This window comes from Elephas maximus, chromosome 3 (assembly GCF_024166365.1).
Source record: "Elephas maximus indicus isolate mEleMax1 chromosome 3, mEleMax1 primary haplotype, whole genome shotgun sequence".
Classification (NCBI taxonomy): Eukaryota; Metazoa; Chordata; class Mammalia; order Proboscidea; family Elephantidae; genus Elephas; species Elephas maximus.
The window spans coordinates 15,223,906-15,237,356 of record NC_064821.1 but is presented as its reverse complement, the minus strand read 5'-3'; the positions used below and the strand labels follow the sequence as shown (position 1 = coordinate 15,237,356).

At 40.3% G+C, this 13,451-nt stretch overlaps 1 protein-coding gene across 1 annotated transcript; it reads right to left on the bottom strand.

Annotated features, from left to right (window-relative positions):
* Positions 1–3,694: 3,694 nt before the first annotated feature.
* Positions 3,695–4,633, bottom strand: LOC126070900 (olfactory receptor 7G1-like). The gene has a single exon (XM_049875235.1). The coding sequence runs from the start codon at positions 4,631–4,633 to the stop codon at positions 3,695–3,697; it is 939 nt and encodes a 312-aa protein (XP_049731192.1).
* Between the last annotated feature and the right edge of the window lie 8,818 nt (positions 4,634–13,451).

Genomic DNA, 13,451 nt, shown 5'->3' with positions numbered 1-13,451 from the left:
ATAGTCACATTAACTGGTCTTCCTTGTAGGTGCATGGATATTTTCCTAACACTGACAGCGTTGTACTTCAGGGTAGATCTTGTAATTTTCTTTTTCATGATGAATGCAACACCATCCCTCTTGAAGTTGTCATTCCCAGCATAGTGGACTATATGATTGTCCAATTCAAAACGGCCGATACCAGTCCATTTCAGCTCACTAACGCCTAGGATATCAATGTTTATGCATTCCATTTCATTTTTGAAGATTTCAAATTTTCCTAGATTCATACTTCATACATTCCAGGCCCCAATTTTTAATGGGTGTTTGCAGCTGTTTCTTCCCGTTTTGAGTTGTGCCACATCAGCAAATGAAGGTCCCGAAAACTTAACTCCATCCACATCATTAAGGTCGACTCTACTTTCAGGAGGCAGCTCTTCCCTAGTCTCCCTTTGAGTGTCTTCAGCCTGGGGGGCTCATCTTCCAGCAATATATCAGACAATGTTCCGCTGCTATTCTTAAGGTTTTCACTGGCTAATTCTTTTCAGAAGTAGACTGCTGGACCCTTCTTCCTAGTCTGTCTTAGTCTGGAAGCTCAGCTCAAACCTGTCTTCTATGGGTGATTCTGCTGGAACCTGAATACTAGCGGCGTAGCTTCCAGCATCACAGCAGCATGCAAGGCCCTACAGTGTGACAAACTGACAGATCTTCAGCATATCCCACCTGAATTTAGAGAACACCTCAAGAATAGATTTGACACGTTGAACACTAGTAACCAGAGACCAGATGAGTTGTAGCATGACATCAAGGACATCATACATGAAGAAAGTTAGAGGTCATTGAAAAGACAGGAAAGAAAGAAAAGACCAAGATGGATGTCAGAGGAGGCTCTGAAACTTGCTCATGAACGTCGAGCAGCTAAAGCAAAAGGAAGAAGTGATGAAGTAAAAGAACTGAACAGAAGATTTCAAAGGGCAGCTCAAGAAGACAAAGTATTATAATGATGTGTGCAAAGAGTTGGAGATAGAAAACTAAACGGGAAGAACATCCTCGGCATTTCTCAAGCTGAAAGAACTGAAGAAAAAAATTGAAGCCTTGTGTTGCAATAGTGAAGGATTCTATGCGGAAAATATTAAATGACAGGGGAAGCATCAAAAGAAGATGGAAAGAATACACAGAGTCATTATACCAAAAAGAATAAGTCAACTTGCAACCATTTCAAGAGGTAGCATATGATCAGGAACCGATGGTACTGAAAGAAGAAGTCCAAGCTGCTTTGAAGGCATTGGTGAAAAACAAGGCTCCAGGAATTGATGGAATATCAATTGATTTGTTTCAACAAACAGATGCAGCACTGGAGGTGCTCACTTATCTATGCCAAGAAATATGGAAGACAGCTTCCTGGCCAACTGACTGGAAGAGATCCATATTTATGCCTATAAAGGTGATCCAACTGAATGTGGAAATTATAGACCCATATCATTAATATCACATCCAAGCAAAATTTTGCTGAAGATCATTCAAAAATAGCTGCAGCAGTATATGAACAAGGAACTGCCAGAAATTCAGGCCAGTTTCAGAAGAGGACGTGGAAACAGGGATGTCATTGCTGATGTCAGATGGATCTGGCTGAAAGCAGAGAATACCAGAAGGATGTTTACCTGTGTTTTATTGACTATGCGAAGACATTGGACTGTGTGGATCATAAGAAATTATGCATAACATCACGAAGAATGGGAATTCCAGAAGACTTAATTGTGCTCATGAGGGACTTTTACATAGATCAAGAGGCAGTTGTTTGGACAGAACAAGGGGTATTGATTTGTTTAAAGTCAAGAAATTTGTGAGTCAGGCTTCTATTCCTTCACCATACCTATTCAATCTGTATGCTGAGCAAATAATCCGAGAAGCTGGACTATATGAAGAAGAACAGGGCATCAGGATTGGAGGAAGACTCATTAACAACCTGCATTATGCAGATGACACAACCTTCCTTGCTGAAAGTGAAAAGGACTTGAAGCACTTACTAATGAAGATCAAAGACCACAGCCTTCAGTATGGATTCCACCTAAACGTAAAGAAAACAAAAATCCTCACACCTGGACCAGCGAGCAACATTATGATAAACAGAGAAAAGATTGAAGTTGTCAAGGATTTCATTTTACTTGGATCCACAATCAACAGCCATGGAAGCAGCAGCCAAGAAATCAAAAGACACATTGCATTGGGCAAATCTGCTGCAAAGGGCCTTTTCAAAATGTTGAAAAGTAAAGATATCACCTTGAAGACTAAGGAGTGCCTGACCCAAGCCGTGGTATTTTCAATCGCATCATATGCATGTGAAAGCTGGACAATGAATAAGGAAGACCGAAGAAGAATTTACACCTTTGAATTATGGCGTTGGTGAAGAATATTGAATATATCATGGACCGCCAAAAGAATGAAGAAATCTGTCTTGGAAGAATTAGAGCCAGGATGCTCCTTAGATGCAAGGATAGTGAGACTGCATCTTAAATACTTCGGAAATGTTGTCAGGAGGGATCAGTCCCTGGAGACGGATGTCATACTTGGCAAAATACAGGGTCAGCAGAAAAGAGGAAGACCTTCAATGAGGTGGATTGACCCAATGGCTGCAACAATGAGCTTAAGCGTTACAAAGATTGTAAGGATGGCTCAAGACCAGGCAGTGTTTCATTCTGTAGTGTGTAGGATAGCTATGGGTCAGAACCGACGGAACGGCACCTAAGAACAACAACAACAGCAAACGGAAGTTTGATTAGAAAGGGATATATGATGCTATTCTCAGCAATCAGATGGGAGGAGATGTCTTTTGTATGATTCTATGGAAAGGTGTATTAACAATAGGTTCTTTATTCACAATAGGTCCATGAAGAGTCAGCTTTGTATCTCAGCATGATGTCTGGCTATGACACGTGACTCTGTCGCAGCCGTCTGTGACCGTGAGGGGGACCATTCCTAGGATGAAGGCACCTCGTGGGGAAATGAATGAAGTCCTACTGTCCTGTTTCTATGCATTTCCAATCCCTGATGTCCTTGTAATGAAAGATAACTCTCTTTATTGTTTGAGTATTTACAGTTAGGGTTGTTTTCTTCATAAAACCAAAGCCTTCCTCGGTGATAAGTTTCAATTATCTCACAATCACCTGAAGCCACAGCAATAATCTAATCAGCCAATTTTATACAGGATCAAGCTGAATGTGGTGAATGTTGATGACACCAGGGGCACATGCAGCTTACCAGTGACAGTCGTAATAATTTCTAAATTGGGGCATGAAAGGTCAGATGCCTTGTCACTCAGTGAGACTAACCCTGGGGTGCCATTCACATGAATCTATCAATGGATAAAGCTGAAGTTATGGCTTGCTTACATCCTTCACCAGCCCAATCCACTTTCTCATTCGTTCTTCTGAGAATGTTTCCCCAAAATCACTATAACAAAACCTACCTCACGCTCTGCTTCTGTGGAACCTGACTAAGGAAATTGATTTTAGAGAGTTGAAATAATTTGTCAAACAGCACAGAGCTACACAAAGAGTGAAGTCAGATTTCAGCCCCAAGTTTAATTACACTTAGCCATTATGTTATCTCTTCATTTTAGAAGAATATGGTAATGGAAAAGTCAGGCATTCTGGCTCAAGAGTACTTTGTCACTTTGACGCAATCTAGAAATCCAAAACCAAAGCAGATAATATAATCACTGAAAAGCAATTGTGGACCTGATAAGGTTCCTCATGGCTCCTTTCACGTCCCTGTTTCTCAGGCTGTAGATGAAGGGATTCATCATGGGAGTTACCATGGTATATATCACTGAAGCTACTGCAGTCTTCCAAGAAGAGTGTGTAAATGTCGTACTTATACATGCACCAAAGGCTGTCCCGTAGAATAAGGAAACAACTGAGAGGTGAGACCCACAGGTAGGAAAAGCTTTATACTTTCCACCTGCTGATGGCATTCTCAAAATGGAGGAGACAATTTGAGTATATGAGAAAATGATTCCAGAGAAAGGAAGAACACCCAGTATGCTAGCTGCAAAATATAAGATGATGTTATTGATGAGGATTTCAGAACAGGCAACTTTGATGACCTGAAAAACTTCACAAAATACGTAAAGCGTTTCCAGGTCTGTGCAGAAGGACAGTCTCAACAACATCAGACTGTGGAGCAGGGCATCCACAATGCTAACGAGCAAGGAGACTAGAATCAGCAGGCCACAGAAGCGGGTGTTCATGATGACCATGTATCTCAGTGGGTGACAAATGGCCACATAGCAGTCATAAGCCATTACTGAAAGGAGAAAACTTTCCAAACTAGCAAAAATCAGGACAAAGCAGACCTGGATGAGGCATCCTGCATAAGTGATGCTCTGATTCTGTGCTTGAAGGTTCACCAGCATCTTTGGGATCGTGGTGGTGCTGAGACAGATGTCAGTGAAGGAGAGATTGGAAAGAAAGAAGTACATGGGGGTGTGGAGGTGGGGGTCAGAGCTGACAGCCAGGATGATGAGTAGGTTTCCCAGGACAGTGACCAGATATATGGACAGGAACAGGCTGAAGAGGAAAAGCTGCACTTTGGGATCCTCTGTCAGTGCCAGGAGAAGGAATTCTGAAACACCTGTTTGGTTTCTAGGTTCCATATTGTCGATGAATCTAATGGAAAAGATGAGGTGACTTACAATCAAATGTCAGCAAACACCATCTTGGGATGAGAATGAGAAGAATGGAGGGGAATACAAAGGTAGAGCCATATGTGTGCATGTTATTTAGTTTAAAAAAAAAGAAGCTGATATAGCAGAGTGTCAATATTTATTTATTTTGGAAAAGGATGAAGGGGTGGTCTTTTTTTATTACACTATTTTTGTTCATTTTAAATATTTGGTAATTTGGAAAAAACAGACTGGGAGGCAGGTGATGAGTCTGTCTTGGACACGACCTCTTTTCCAAGAGGTCAGAACTGGGCAACAGAAATAAATGTATCCCCAGCTTTTCGAAAGTTCACTTTATCCCACTTCACTTTTATGAAAGATCCACATTAGTACTTGTTTTCTCCATTAACTAAAAGGTATCCGAAGAGACTTTTCACGTTTATAAAAAAAGGGGAAGAGGGCAACTAGCGTTTAGTGTTCGTTCTACAGAAAGCCATCTAAGAAGCAGCTAACACCCTGAGAAGCCAGAGTCTTTTGGACAAGTCCCTTCCCTGGGACCTACACTCAGCATCTCAACATAAAATGACATAGTTTTGAACTGTCTGTTAACGCTGTACATTAGTGTCATTTTAGGTTTATAGATGTTACTTAGTATGATTTGGTGAGTTATTTTTTGGGTCTGGGAATGCTCACAAAATTTTCCCATATAAATTAATGATAATTTTCTTCGCTTTACACCATTTCGGCTTATGAAATGTTTCATAGGAATGCTCTACTTTCGAGTAGTGGGAGCAACTTGTAATGTAAATGTATGTTGAAAGCCAGGAATGGGAAGATAAGGTGATATTAATGAGCCCTGTTTCATCGGCACAAGAATGTTGAAATTACAGAGAATTTGAAAGCAGTCATCATGCTAGAGAAGGGGCTGTTCAGGAGGAAAATGGTCCTTGCCATTGTGGAGAGGGAGGAGGACACTAGTAGAATGACAGCTCCTTGACATCAGTGCAAAGATAGAAGGAAACATGTCGGAAAGATGGGAGATAGTTAGGCAGGAGTTCAGGGGTGACTTGATTCCAGTCATTTCATGCACATACTATTTTCACATGCGTCATTCCCTTGGATGAAACTATTAAAACACCTGTCTCCATTTCCAAACTTTAACTAAGGGATTTAGGTTACCTGGCTGGCATCAGTGAGGAATGATGCTTGACATCTGCCCTGGATGTTGGATGATGCAGATGGGAGAGCTTTGCTCAGGAAATGCAGAAGGACCAAGTGAGGCATCAGGCCCCTGAGCAAGAGGCTCATCTGTGGGAGGATTCCCAGGTGTGCTGTTTCCTGGCTGGGGGAGGAATATTGAGTGAGGTGGTCACAGGTAGACTATTTGTACTCTAGGTCCCTGGGGGCTCAATATCCAAAGCTTCTCATTAACCAAACACTTTTCTTGTCATTCTGATGACAGGACAGTGAATATCTTTAAGGGCCAGGACAATAGAAGGTAGAATTCAGGAAAGCTGATTCCCAGCCCCTGGGGGACCAGCTGTATGCCATTTACTTCCCTCTACCTGTTTCTCTTACCTTCACGTCACATACCTTGCACACGTGGGTACACCATCCTTCTCTAATTGCATTGCTGCCTTTTTAAGTACAACCAAAAGCATATCCATCTCACCAAAGGTATTAAAAAGTCTGATTCCAATTTTAGGTGTGAAAATATAACTTATGTATGATGGTAGAAATAATATTTTGAGAAATATAGCTAAGCTATGGTAAAATGTAAATCTGTAGCATTGTTACTTTCTAAGAGTCATTTGAATATCCCCTGATTCTCACTCTTCATTCTGTATATTTATACAGAGCATATTTTAAGCTATTCTCTGTGAGCAATTCTGGCTGTGATCACTATAGATAGACCTGTTACTCCCTTTTTACGGTTTCATATTCAGCTTTTTTTTGTTGTGTCCCAGTAATTTTGATACACATTTCTCTTCACAGTTGAATATGGGTTGATATTTTGGCTTTTGATTTTTAATGGAGCTGTGAGAAATCACAAGGTCACTGGCTAGGCATTAGTATGTAGGTTTATCCATACTCAGTAGATTTAGTTAGATGACAAAAATTATTTAATAGATGAAGATGGTGTCCCATGTGAATATTCACTTAAAAACCTTCATCTTTAATGAATACAATGTTTTCATATGTTTATCCATTGATTTTACTACATGTAGTTTCCATATGAATTTTATTTGCTAATCTACAGTATTCTCAATATATGTTTTATGAAAACCAATTGGAGACAAGATGGCATTATAATGTCATTCTTCACCATCCTAACCTCATTCACTTCAAACTTATGACATAATTAAAAATAAGAAGGCACAGTGGGTTCAAAAAGAAGAATGTAAACTTCTACTGGAACCTTCTATTCAAATAGAATTGGCCAGTCATATTTTTTTTTATTGTGCTTTAAGTTAAAGTTTACAGTTTAAGTTAGTTTCTCATACAAATATCTACACGCACATTGTTATGTGACCCTAGTTCTCTCCCTATAATGTGAAAGCACACTCCTCCTTTCCACCCTGGAGTTCCCGTGTCCATTCAACCACCTCCTGTTCCTTCTGTGATGTTTGTTTGATAGATTTTTTTCCATCTTTTCAGTTTTAGTTTGTTTGTGTCTTTAAGGTGTGTCTCTTGTAGGCAGCATATAGATGGATCGTGTTTTTTATCCATTCTGCCACTCTGTCTCTTCATTGGTGCATTTAGTCCATTTACATCCAGAGTAAGTATTGACAGGTGTGAGTTTAGTGCTGTCATTTGATGTCTTTTTTGGTGCGTTGTTTGTTGGTAGTTTCTTTGTTTCACTTAATTTTCTGTGCTGAGTTGTTTTTATGCATTTTCTTTTCACCTTTTTCATTGTTGTTGATTTTTTATTTGCTGAGTCTATGTTTTTCTCGTTTTTTAATAGGATCATTAGTTTCTTTTGTGGTTACCTTAATATTTACCCCTATTTTTCTAAGTTTAAACCAATCTTTGATTTCTTTATATTGCCTTCCCTTCCTCTTCAAATGAAAGATCAATGACCACATTTTTAAGTCCCTCGTTTCTGTTTTAGTGTTGTTGTCTTTTACATATTGACGCCTCTGTTTCCCTATTTTCTGTGTTTTAGCTTTGATTTATTTTGTGACTTCCGTATCTGGGTTGATATCCGGTTGCTCCGTCCTGTGTTCTAGTCTTGAGTTGTTATCTGATGTTATTGATTTTCTAACTGGAGGACTCCCTTTAGTATTTCTTGTAATTTTGGTTTGGTTTTTGCAAATTCCCTAAACTTCTATTTATCTGAGAATGTCCTAATTTTGCCGTCATATTTGAGAGACAGTTTTGCTGGATATATAAATCTTGGCTGGCAATTTTTTTTTTCCTTCAAGGCTTTGTATGTATCATTCCGTTGCCTTCTTGCCTGCATGGTTTCTGCTGAGTAGTCTGAGCTTAGTCTTATGGATTCTTCTGTGTAACTTCTTGTTTATCTTTAGCCACTTTTAAAATTCTCTCTTTATCTTTGGTTTTGGCATGTTTGATTATAATATGTCTTGGTGACTTTTTTTGGTTTGGTGAGTTTCTTTTAGAATCTATCTTTTATGGGGTTTGGTGAGCTCCTTGGATAGATATCTTCTCATCTTTCATGATTTCAGTGACGTTTTCTACCAACAAATCTTCAAAAATTCTCTCTGTATTCTTTGTTATTCATCCCTGTTCTGGTACTCCAACCACTCGTAGGTTTTCCTCTTGATAGAGTCTCACATAATCCTTAGGGTATCTTCATTAAAAAAAAAAATTCTTTAATCAGATTTTTCCTCAAATAAGTTGGTGTCAAGTGCTTTGTCTTCAATCTCACTAATTCTGACTTCCATTGCCTCAATTCTGCTCCTATGGCTTTCTATTGAGTTGTCTAATTCTGAAATTTTATTGTTAATCTTTTGGATTTCTGTTTGACGTCTCTCTATGGATTCTTGCAGCCTGTTATATTTGTCATTATGCTCTTGTATAAGCTTCTTAAGTTCCTCTATGGCTTTGTCTCTGTGTTTCTTGGCTTGTTCTGCATTTTGCTTGATCTCCTTCCTGATCTCTTGAAGATTTCAGCATATTAGTCTTTTAAATTCTACCTCTGGTAATTCCAAGAAATTTTTTTTGTCTGGAAGGTTTCTTGATTCCTTGTTTTGGTGGCTTGCTGAAGTCATCGTGGTCTGCCTCTTTATGTGATTTTTATATTGACTGTTATCTCTGAGCCATCAATAAGTTACTATATTTATTTCTTTTATGTTTGTTTACTGCATCCTAGCTTCTTGTTTTGTTTTCATATACCCACATAGGCTGTTCGTGTGAGCTAGTTTGATTATTGGCACCCTTGAAACTCTCATATCCTGTCTCCAGGTGGCTGGTGCTATTACTGGATATGTAAGCCCAGGAGTCCATTTACTTTTCTTGTGTGGATTCAGCTAGGTTTCTTGTCGTTGGTCATCAAGTGTGTAGTGCAGATTCTCACCTACAGTCCTAGACGGGCAGGAGAGATTGGATCAGGCACAGGTATCTGGCTGTAGTAAAGGGTCATATGCTCATCAAGGCAGGGGGCTGATTGCTGCCCCGATTGTCTGCGTGGAAGGTGTGTTCCTGTTCCCTAGAGTATGTAGGTAGGTGGGTTTTGCAGCCAGACTATGGGCACTCAAGACTACTGGCTGTAAGAGCTAGGAGTCACCACTTATTCTTGCATCCCTGTCATGAGTGGTTCAGTGGAGTGGGTGGAGCCACCAGTACTCAGGTCTCTGATGTGGGGAGGTGAGGACTGTTCTTAAAGGGCAGGGTGGTGTCAAATGTCAGGAACCTAGCACTCCCCCTTATGGCAGATACAGATGAAAGTAGACTTCAGGAATATACCCTGTTATACTGTGCTTATGAGGGCCTATGCTGTTGAAATGGGCCCACACAGCTCTGTGCAGTGGTGAAAGGCATTCAAAGTCTTTGGACCCCTTATGCCTGTGCCTAGGTAAGGGGCTGTGTCTGCCCCAAGTTCCCAGCTTAGGGGAGCTGGTAGATTAATTTTTCCTGTTTGTTAGTTTGTTCCCTCTCCAAAGCCAGGAGAATGGCTGGGGTGAGTAACGAGTCCTGCTTCTGGCCCAAGGAGTGCAGCAATAGCTGAAGCTGGCTGGGGATCCACAGCAGAGTGGAGAAGTGGCAGATAAATGGGAAAGAGGTACTTCCCAAAAAGGTTTTTTTTAAATCGTCCAGTAGGTTAGACCCTTGTACTTATCTTTTGCCAACTGATCACCTTTTCTTGCTGATTCTGGAGGTTTGAGCACTCTCTTCTGATGTGGAAAACACGTCCCAAGTGTCACTGCTTGCCTCTCCACTTGCGCCTGTTGACCCAGCCTGCAGGGTGCCATTTCCAGCCAGGTCAGGTCTGGCAACTCATAGCTACTTCTGAACTGTCTGTCCCCCTCCTGCTCATTCCAGTTTCTCAACTTTGTCTTTGATGTTCAGGACTCTTAGATTTTCATATATATTCAGTTTACTTTGTGTATGTGTGTGTGTGATTTGTTGAAGAGGGACCACACGAAGCATCTGACTACTCCATCATCTTGGCTTCACCTCCTCCAGTCATGCTTTTCTTAGTGTATCAGGTTAGGTTTCCTGGGAAGAAGATTAGGATGCCAAAGATTTCTTAGGGAGTACTCCTTGGATCAGCATGTGTGAAAGAGAAAGGAAGGGAGAAGGATTGGGCAGAGGAAGAAATTGAGTTGGGATGCAGTCTGAAGATTAGCCTCTGCTGACCCTGCAGGGAGCTCTGGAACTGAAATGGCCCTTTTGAGTTATCCTAGTTGGAGGAAGAGGGTCAGGCCTTTAAAAGGTGTGTTGATGAGTCATTGGTTGCAACCTAGGAGGAGGCTTGGCATTGGGTACAGAAGTGCTCTTCTTCTGAGGCACTTCCAAATGGGGTTAACAGTTAAAGGTGCTCTGCTAGGCTAAGTGCTGAGGCAAGTGCTTCTAATATGTGAAAGTAGCAGGAAAGAAAAGAAAGGAGCAGAATGAGAAAGCCAGACCTGAAATAAAATTGTGTTGGCTCACATTCATTGAGCACATTGAATACTTCTTAGGTGGCAGGCATTGTATTTGTTGCGGTTAGTTGCTACTGAGTCAGTACCAACTAATTGGACACCATGTATAACCAAATGAAATCCTCCTTGATCTTGTGCCACCTTCACAATTTTTGGTATGTTTGTGTTCATTGTAGTGGCTGTTGTCAATCCATCTCCTTGAAGGTTTCCCTGGCCTTTGCTGTTCCTCAGCTTTATAAAACATGACGTCTTTCTAATGATTGGTCCCTTCTGATGATGCATTCAAAGTAAGTGATTTGAAGGTCCAGAACCATATTCTGTTCTCCATCATGTTTTCATCGGCTGATTTTTAGAAGTAGCTTGCTAGGCCTTTCTTCCCAGTCTGCCTTAGTCTGGAAGTTCTACTGAAACCTGTCCACAATAGGTGACCCTGCTGATGTTTGAAATACTGGTGGTATAGCTTCCAGCATTACAACAACATACAAGCCACCACAGTAATACGAATTGACATTAAAGTATGCATTTGTAGTCACTATGGTGCTTGACTCCACATCAGACTTTCCTAATAAAAGAATTAGTCTAAGCCTCTCAAGGTAATGAAATTTCTCTTAAAAGTAATTAGATTTGGGCAGGGCATATGTACCATACCAGGCTGATAATATGCGCCGTCTTCTAAATGATTCATTGGGAAGACTATCTCTCCATCACAAAGAGACCAAATAGAGGCAGTCAGGTTTCTGTTCCTATTGTTGTTTCTGAAATGATCTTTGTACTGCTGCAGCCTTTGGTGACCATAAGGAAAACAACCTTAGGGAGGAACCAACATATGAAGAGTGAAAATGCAACATTATAGCTGCGTACCTGGACTTCCCTATCTCTGAAACCTTTGTTAGGAGTGATAATTGTTTTTAATATTTGACCCTGTTTGTATCATTTATAAAGTTGAGGCATCTCCAACGTTACCCAACACATGAACTAATATACTTATGCCAACTTTATAGATGTTGAAACTGAGCTTGAAGCAAATTGTCAAAGGTCAGACAGCTACTACAGAGCAGAGGTAGGATTCACCTTGAAGCCCAGGATGAAGATCAGGTTCCTGAGATCATTGACTAGGTACATGGATGGGAACAGCCTAAAGAGGAGGGGCTACGGTGCTGGATTCTCTGAGAGTATGAGAGGGAGGAATCCTGCTTATTTTTCACATGTTTTGTTTTCTGATTCCATGTTGTTGATGAGTCTGATGGAAAAAATAGATGTGATGAGACACATAATAGATATACAAGGATCCGTCATTTTAGAGGAAGCCTCACATCTATAATGTGAAACAAAATAGATATTACAAATCCTTCTCTATGCTCACTCTATTTCCTTTTTCCTCCTCTTCCTTTTTTCCTTCCTCTTTCACTCTTTTTCTCTCAGTCCTCCTCTCTCCTCCACTACATCCTTCTTCAAATTTTAGTGATTGAATACCCTAATGCCTAGAGGCTTACCAAATTCAAGACTATAGTTGCCTCTGAGAAACAAAGGAAGGAAATGGACAGGAATAAAAAGAGTATGTCATCTTTATGCATATTATTGTGTTATTTTAAGAAGATAGTTGTTATGGCAAAATATCACAATTTATTAATTCTAGTACCATAAATACATGGGTATTTCTCCTGTTCTTCTGTGCTGTTGTGCCTGTTAGAATACTTCATTGATCAATGAAAGGAAACAGGTAAATGGCTGATTTAGCCTGTGGGTTCTGTCTAATTTTCCACCTCCTCCCTCAGAATTCTTATAAACAGATAACAGAATGAAGACCAATGATCTTCCCTGCAAAGCAGTATTAAGAATCATATATAGAAATGTAAGAACAGATCACCATACACCCCACCTCTCTCAAAACAATATTAAATTTTTTTTTGAAAAATCTAGAACATTCATCAAAATTGAGCAAGGACAAGTTTGTCTTGAGATGGGAAAAGTCCCTGGAATTTTAGAGTCAGAGTAGGATATTAGCAGAATGACAGTTGTTCAAGTATTGGTGTAAAGGTACAAGGAAATATGTCAAAAGGATCGACAATTAGGCAGGAATCTCACGCATGACTCCATTCTGCTCACCTTCTGCAAGTACCTACTTCACAGCTGCCCCTAGATGGACTGTTAGAAAAAGATCTCTCCCTATTTGCAAAACATAATTTGGGGAACTTCAAATTACCTAGGTGCTATCACTAAGAAGTGACATTCAGTTCTTGGACACTGAATTATAAAAATGAAAGTGCTGTACTCAGGGAGTTGTGCTGCTTACTGACCTGGGCAAGGCTGTTGAGTGTGTGGTTGTAGACAGACTATTTGTAGTCTCCATGGCCCTTGAGGTTTCAATATCCAAAGCTCCTTATTAGTCAAACTCTTTTGTTGTCATTCTGATCTCAGGGCAGAGAAAATTGTTAAGAAGCAAGGCTCAAAGAAAGAGTTTAGCACTGGCTGATTCCTACCCCAAGGATATGTCATCCACTTTCCTCCAAGTCTTTCTGCTCACATCCATTGTAAGTACCATGCACACGTGGACACAGAACACTTATGTAATTTAATTGTATATTCAAAGACATCCCTCTTCTCACAAAAGTACCAGGTTGTTTGTGAGTCTTCCACCAATCCTGATGCCCAGTTCTTCTTCATACAGTCCAGCTTCTAGGATTATTTGCTCGGCATACAGA